At 45.6% G+C, this 7,789-nt stretch overlaps 1 protein-coding gene across 1 annotated transcript in view; it reads right to left on the bottom strand.

The window, feature by feature from the left end:
- The window catches only part of ECD (ecdysoneless cell cycle regulator), a 22,146-nt gene that overhangs the window by 4,332 nt on the left and 10,025 nt on the right, over positions 1–7,789 (bottom strand). The window contains exons 7-9 of the mRNA XM_019507782.1: positions 7,164–7,289; positions 2,200–2,285; positions 1,336–1,442 (exon numbers count right to left, since the gene is read on the bottom strand). Coding sequence (XP_019363327.1) covers positions 1,336–1,442; positions 2,200–2,285; positions 7,164–7,289 — 319 coding nt within the window. The remainder of the gene's footprint in view (positions 1–1,335; positions 1,443–2,199; positions 2,286–7,163; positions 7,290–7,789) is intronic.

Here is a 7,789-nt window from a genome sequence, read left to right as displayed (position 1 = left end):
TTTTTTTTTTTTTTTTTTTAATCAGGGATTTTTCAGTTTTCCAATAGGGAACACCAGAATGCCTGCTAGGGAGACCAGTGGCAGGACCCTGCTTGCTCAGAGCTGGTACCTTGGACCCATCTGGCTGTGGCTGACCTCCTGGACAAATGGGGCCAGGAGGACATGCTCTGACAGTTCAAAGCAGGCCCCCACACCTGGAACATGTTCTGGGTGATAGCTGCCCAGATGGCCAGGCAGGGGCACACATGGCAGTAGTACCACACAAAGGCCAACTCTGCAACCACAATCCACTGGCAACTGGCCCAGAGGGGCAGATGCCTCTACTGGCTGTGCAGTCCCCATCCGAGTCTGGTAGGTGCACAGCAGGTCACAGCCAAGCAGCAGCCCCCACTGCCAGACTGTTGCAGTGGGTAGAGGGTTCAGGGAACTCTCAGGGCTGCTTCAGCAGTCCAGCTGGCACAAGGGGTAGTGTCAGCAGTTACCGATTGGCTGGGCCCCAGAAGCTCCTGAGAGCTAGTAGCCCTGAGCTACTTGCCAGGGCAGCTTTTTATACTGCTGGGGACAGCACAGGTGCTGGCCCTGGGCTCTAGCTCCCCCTGGCTGAAGATCCGGGAGGAGCCAGGCAGGGTTATTTTGCCCCACGTGGCACAATTTGCTCCACAATGAAGTGCATGTCTGACCACGTGCCCCGAATCAAAAAGCCCCGGCTCAAATTTGCACTGCTTCTTTTTGAGTTGCCGCAAGCGCATGTGCTTGCATGTGTGGATGCGCTCAATAAGGTTATGAGATCCTTTTAAGAGTGCCTCTTAGGTGTGCAAACACCTACACCGATATAAAATAAACCCAGATATTTCAAATAGGAGCCCATAATGTCAAAAAACATTCTGACCCATTGCAGTCTTTGAGTTCTTTGCAAGAGAAGAATTGTTCTATTTTACCATAGTCGAAAAGCTAGAGAGAACTAAGAACTGAAATTTTCTGAGCCGTGCTTTCAGTTGACAAAGGTTGAGAACCACCATACTGCTGGACGACCCTAGTATATTTCTAGATGACCTACAAAATTATGCAAAACTCCAAAGGCTGTCATTCCTCATACTGAAGGAAATGACTTAAGCAAGTTAACACTTACTGTGCGAAGAAACCTACTCATTTGAAATGCTCTGGTCTCAATACAGTAAACAATTTTGTACTAACAAACATGTTAAAAACATCTTTTAGCAGTCTCAGCACATAAGACAAACTTGAGTCTCAATACAGTTTTACAAACTTCTACAGAAAAGCTGCTTATTATATTAGAAACACAGCTTCAGATCCTGTGCCATCAACTTCACTCACCATCCTCTGAAGGAAGACTAGCTGCTGCTTCTTCAAGTTCCTTCAAATTGTAGGATGTTTTCTGTAGCAAAGTCAAGATTTCTTCACCTGGGCTCATGGCAACAGAGCTAAAAGAAGTAATTGGATATATATAAATGTATGAATGGTCAGCAAGATTTTAAGGCTGCAGACTGCACTGACCCACTTCAGGCTGTGCTGGGCAGGAGGGCAGGCACTGGGACCTGGCCACTGCTGCTTTTCCCCATGCTGGCATGGGGAAAGCAACCATTGTCAAATTCTCCCACTGCCAAAAGCTGCTGATGCCCCATGTCTGCAGACTGGATCAAAAGTCTCTCCTGGTTTTAGGTTGCCAACTCCTATTCTAAATAGAATTACATGCATTTACTATTAGGAGTGTACTGATAAGAGTTTTTTGGGCCAATACTGATGGCCGATTTTTAACAAGCCATATCAGCTGATACCAGTCCGACTGTTGGTATGCGGCCTGGAAGCTTAAAGAACAGCATCCAGCTTGTAAGTCTGTTGTGGGAAAGGGGCAGGGAGGAACAGATAGAAGCCCCGATGGTGAGGGAGGGAGTGGGGCTGCTGGAGCTGGGGCAGGTGCTGAACAGCCAGGGTGGGGTGGGGCACAGGACGGAGCCACAGCTCATCTGGGGCCTGTGGGGACCAGCTCCCGCTGCTGCATACATCCCGGGAGGGCGTGGGGGGCATGTGCCCCTGGATCTGTGCATGGGGTGAAGGCAGACTGCCTCAGTGCAAGTCATCAGACTAGATGACAGATGTCCCATCCAGCTCCACATTTATATTTCTATAACTAACAAAACAAACAAACAAAAAGAAATCAGTGTATAGTAGGTCTCTTACCTTTCTGGCTTGATAGCAGATTGCTGAAAATAATTCTCTGCCATTCGCAGCCGTTCCAAATACTTAACAGACCCTTCTAGTTCACCCTATTTAGTACAAGTTACTAATATTAGTTTACCAAATCTTCTTCCCATTACCTTCACAGGTGTGCCTACAGGGACTAGTAACAGTAGTAGAATGTGCAGATATGATAATGCAGTTTTACTTTAATAGCCATAGTAGTTTGCATAGACTCTTGAAAAAGAAGTTTGATCAGATACATCACAAATTTATAAGTGACAGATACAAAATAAATTATTCTATTTTACCAGCTACACAGATTACAGACCAGAAAGTGTACATGGCTGCTTTTGCTGATAACAGGAACATGAGTTACAAGAAAACATGCAAAACAATCTGTTATGTTGCAATACAGTTGATTTTCCACACAAATGAGGAATGTTGTGTGTTAAAACATAAGAACAGCCATGTACTTGGTCAGACCATAGGTCCATCCTGTCTAGTAGCCTGTGTCACAGTGTGGATGCTGAAAGGGAGAGTGAACTGGGTATAACCAGAGTTTTTTGTTTTTTTTTAAGTCTTGCTGTTCTCCTCTCTTACTTGCAGCCTCCAGCATTTAAGGTCTAAGACATTCTGATTCAGAGGCTATAACCTTAATTTCCATCCTTAGTAGCTACTGATGCCCCTTTCTGCCAAGAATTTGTTCAATTTCTTTTTGAATCTGACTAAACTGTCAGCTTCTACAACATCTGGTGGCAGAGTTCCACACTTTAATTAAATGCTGTAAAAAAACCCAAAATGAAACAAAAAACCCCCTCAACTTCCTTTTGTTAGTTTTAACTTACTAGTTTTATTTTTGTGATCCCTATTCTTGTGTTGAGAATAAATAAATCCCCATCTATTTTCTCCTTATCATTTAATATTATGTAAATACTTATCACATCCCCCATCAAACATCTCTTTAGTCTCTTCTCATATGGAGGCCCCTCCATACCAGTAATCATCCTTGTTTCCCTTTTCTGTCCCTTCTCTAGCTCTTTTATATCCTTTTTGAGGTGTGGGTACCAGAACTGAGCACAGTACTTCAGATGAGGACACAGCAGGGATTTATATAGAGCATAATGACAATTTCTGTTTTGTTTGCAATTCCCTTAATAATCCCAAACATTATTTGCTGTGTTCTCACAGCAGCTACCACAAAGAACATAACTACCAAAGATATCTCTTGGAACCATAAATCAATCAGTCTTCAGATTGATATTTAGTATTTACATCCACAGCTAAGACATCACAGAAGCACTGCATAATGCTAAATATAAAAAAGCTAACATGTATTAAACAAACCTTAACAGTTTAGAACTTGTCAATGAAAACTGTAAGCCAAGGAAATAGCATGTCATATTTAAAAGGTACACTTTTTTAGTCTGCTGTATAGAACTAAAATGTTCCAATCCAGTGTGATTTAAAAAGTATGGGACTTGAACTACATTAGATTTTAAAGACTATTAACCATTTCATATTTCTGTTTTCCATAAAAATGAAAGTACCTGCATACAACAGCATTTATTATTTTGGTCTCTTTTGATGAAGGCTGTTTTCTCATTCTTAATAGGCAGGAGTTCACCCCCAAATCCTCCTTTTCAATTTGTAAAAGATTTCACAGACAGCAGGGGTGGGATGGACCTCGTGAGATCAGAGTCCAGCCCCCCAGAGGCAGGAAGTCTGCAGGGATCAGATGATCCCAGCAAGATAAAACATCCAAATGCCTTTTGAACCTTGAACACTCAGACCATAAAGAAGTTTTTCCTTATATCAAGTCTGAATCGGCCTTCTAGAAGTTTGTAGCCGTTATACCTAGTTATCCCTTGGGGAGCTCTGGTGAACAACTGTTTTCCCAGATCCTGATGCACCCCCCTTATATACTTATAGGCAGCCACCAAGTGCCCCCTGAGCCTTCTCTTTGCCAGCCTGAAGACTCTCATGTCCCTCAGCCTGTCCTTGTAAGGCTTGCTCTCTTGGCCTTTGATCATACGAGTGGCTTTCCTCTGGACTCTCTTAAGCTTATCCACTTCCCTCCTGAAGTGGGGAGCCCAAAACTGGATACCGTACTCCAGCTGGAGCTTCACTAAAGCCGAGTAAAGCAGGAGGATGACATCCCTGGTTTTGCTCAAGATGCATTGGTAGATGCAGGCCAGAGTTTGGTTTGCTTTGCCAGCCATGGCATTGCACTGGGGGCTCATGTTCATTTTGTGGTCAATCAAGACTCCCAAGTCCCTTTTGGTCACAGTGCTAGTGAGTGTATCACCACTGAGCCTATAAGTATGATGCTGGTTTTTTTTCTCAAGGTGGAGTACTCTGCATTTCTCTGTGTTGAATGCCATCATGTTTTCGTCTGCCCACTTTGCAAGCGTGTCCAGATCGGCTTGTATCCCCAGCCTGTCCTCCAGCGTGACCACCTTCCCCCATAGTTTAGTGTCATCCACAAACTTTGCCAGTCTGCATCTGATGCCTGAATCTAGGTCATTAATGAAGATATTGAAGAGTACCGGCCCAAGCACTGAGCGCTGGGGGACTCCACTGGTAACCTAGTGCAATGTTGATTTGTTCCCATCAACTTTGGGTCTGACCCCGGAGCCAGTTCCTGGCCATCGGACCATGGGATGGTCAAGGCCACAATTTCCCAGCTTGGTCATGAGGACATCATGGGAGACCAAGTCAAAGGCCTTCTTAAAGTCCAGATAAATGACATCAACCTCTTCTCCCTTGTCCAGGCAATGCGTCACCTGGTCACAGAAGGAGATAAGGTTGGTCTGGCAAGACCTTCCAGTAATAAAACCATGTTGGCTGGCATTCAGTAGGTTGCCTTCTGTTAACCTGTTGCAGATGGATCCCTTAATAATTTTCTCCAAGATATTTCCCAGGATGGACATCAGACTGATAGGTCTGTAATTCCCTGGATCTTTCTTCCCTTTCTTGAAGATTGGGACCATGTTGGCTCTTTTTCAGTCTTCCAGTACATCATCCAAATGCCATGAGCTTTCAAATATCTTGGCCATGATGTCCACCAGCTCTTTTAAGACTCTGGGGTGTAATCCGTCCAGGCATGTGGACTTATAGATGACAAGCCTCTTGAGGTGTTCTCTCACTTGATCTATGTCAATTGTGAGCCCATCTCCCAAGCCCTGGTTGCTTTGCATCCTGACAGCGTGACCCCTTTGGGTGGCTGGAAAACTGATACAAAGTAATCATTTAGGAGATTGGCCTTTTTCTGGGCGTCAGATGTCAGCTGCCCCATTTGATCTCACAGGGGGCCAACATTGCTTTTTTTTCTTCCTCCAACTTCCCACATATCTAAAGACCAACTTTTTGTTATCCTTGATTCTGGTGGCTAGCCTAAGTTTGGTTGCTGCCTTGGCTTTTCTGGACCACTCCCTACAGGTATGGGCTAGAACCAAGTAGTCCTCCTTGGTGATGGTTCCAGTTTTCCATCTGGTGTAGGCTTCTCTTTTTTGTTTCAGGAGACCCAGAAGTTACCTGTTAAGCCAAGGGGGCTTCCCTGTCCTCTAACTGCATTTCCTGCGGAATAGGATGGACTTCCCTCGTGCACTGAGAATGGAGTTCTGTAGGAACAACCATTCGTCATGGACTCCCCTTCCTAGGGGCCCATGGTCTTTTAGTGCCCTACTGACCAGTCTCCCGAGTTTGTGGAAGTCAGCCTTCCAAAAGTTGTGGATTTCTGTTTTATTGAGGGATTTGCCCACCCTGTGTTGGACAAAGAAAGTAATCAGATCATGGTCGCTGTCACCAAGCTTGGCTTCAATCCTCAGATCACTCACCAGATCATCCCCTTTGACCAGAACCAGATCCAACAGTGCCTTTCCCCTAGTCGGCCCATAGACCATTTGTATTGGGTACAGGTCATCGGTGCAGGCAAGGAAGTTATGCGACTGGTCAGACCTGGCTGTGTGTTCATCCCACAAGATGTTAGGGAGGTTGAAGTCTCCCATGACGATCATACATCAGGAACATGTACCCTCAGTCAGTTCCCTATTGAATTTGAGATCCAGTTCTTCTTGAATAAGGGGTCTGTAATAGACTCCTACAAGTATATCCCCCTTCCCCATGTTCCCCCTGTATTTTAACCTAGAGGGTCTCAAGATGCCCTCCATGGTTACTGAATTCAGTTTGAAGGGAAGTGTACTGCTCCTTGACATAGGGAGCTATACCCCCACCCCTCTTCCCAACACGATCTCTCTTGTAGAGGGTATAGCCTTCTATACCTACTGACCAGTCATAGGGGGAGTCCCACCAGGTCTCAGTTACCCCTACGAGGTCATAATCATTATCAGTCAGGTGAAGGGCCAGCTCCTCTTGCTTGTTACCCAAGCTCCCGACATTTATGTATAGGCAGTTGAGTCTTCTGTCCATCTCACTGATGCACCTATCCCTCCAAGGCCCATGACCTGTGACAGGGAGGATTGAGGAAAAAACTACCCGAGTCCAGCTCCCAGAGCCCTGTAGTCGCACATGACCCGGCCAGGATCGCCGAGCCGTGTAATTCGTGCCTATGTGGATGAGCAGCATGGGATGGTGGTCCAAGGGCCGGATGAGTTTGGGGATCCTTTCAGTCACATCATGGACACGAGCCCCAGGGAGGCGGCAAACCCTGTGTGCTATGGGGTCAGGGTGACAGATTGGGTCCTCTGTCCCCCCTCAGAAGGGAACTGCCCACCATGATTGCTCTGTGTCTGGTGGCCCTCCTTCCTCATATTCTACCCTAATCTAATAGGACAGTGGAAAGAGTCATGGACAAAAGAACTCTTTGAAGACTAAAAACTTTCATTCGTCTCTCATAATGAAAAAATTATGTTCCTCACCTTATCTAAAATCTGTTGGAAATCTTGACAAAGTTTGGACAATACTGTTTTCCCTGAATTATAGAGAAACAAAAATGATTTCTTTACCTTGAAATAATTATTCTTCTTCAGGCTGTTGAGGAATCCATCCCATAATGGGTCGTTCGATACAGGCCTTTTAGAATCAGGAGAAACTTTACTGCACTTGGAGCATAAGATTTCAAACCCATGTGCCTAAGAAAGCCAGAAGAAAGTTTCCAATAAAGGTTCTTAAATAGGATCCATTTGTTTAAATCAGCTTAAAAAGGACTGCATGAAGAGCTCACACTAGATAGCCCTCACTCCCAAATACATAGTTTCATAGTTTCTAGGGTCAGAAGGGACCTTAGCAGATCATCTAGTCCGACCCCCTGCCATGGCAGGAAAGAGTACTGGGGTCAAACGACCCCAGCAAGGTGTCCATCTAACCTCATCTTAAAAACCCCCAGGGTAGGAGTCAGCACCACCTCTCTTGGAAGTTGGTTCCAGACCCTGGCCGCCCTGACCGTGAAGTAGCGCCTCCTGATGTCTAACCTAAACCTACCCTCTGCCAGCTTGTGACCGTTATTCCTGGTCATTCCTGGCGGTGCTCGGGGGAACAGTGACTCCCGCAATGCCTGCTGATCCCCCCTGACTAGTTTATAACAGGCCACAAGATCCCCCCTCAGCCTTCTCTTTTGGAGGCTGAACAGGTT

The sequence above is a fragment of the Gavialis gangeticus genome, unplaced genomic scaffold, assembly GCF_001723915.1.
Source record: "Gavialis gangeticus isolate Ggan-Ray unplaced genomic scaffold, GavGan_comp1, whole genome shotgun sequence".
Lineage (NCBI taxonomy): Eukaryota > Metazoa > Chordata > Crocodylia > Gavialidae > Gavialis > Gavialis gangeticus.
This window is presented reverse-complemented; position numbering and strand designations above follow the sequence as displayed.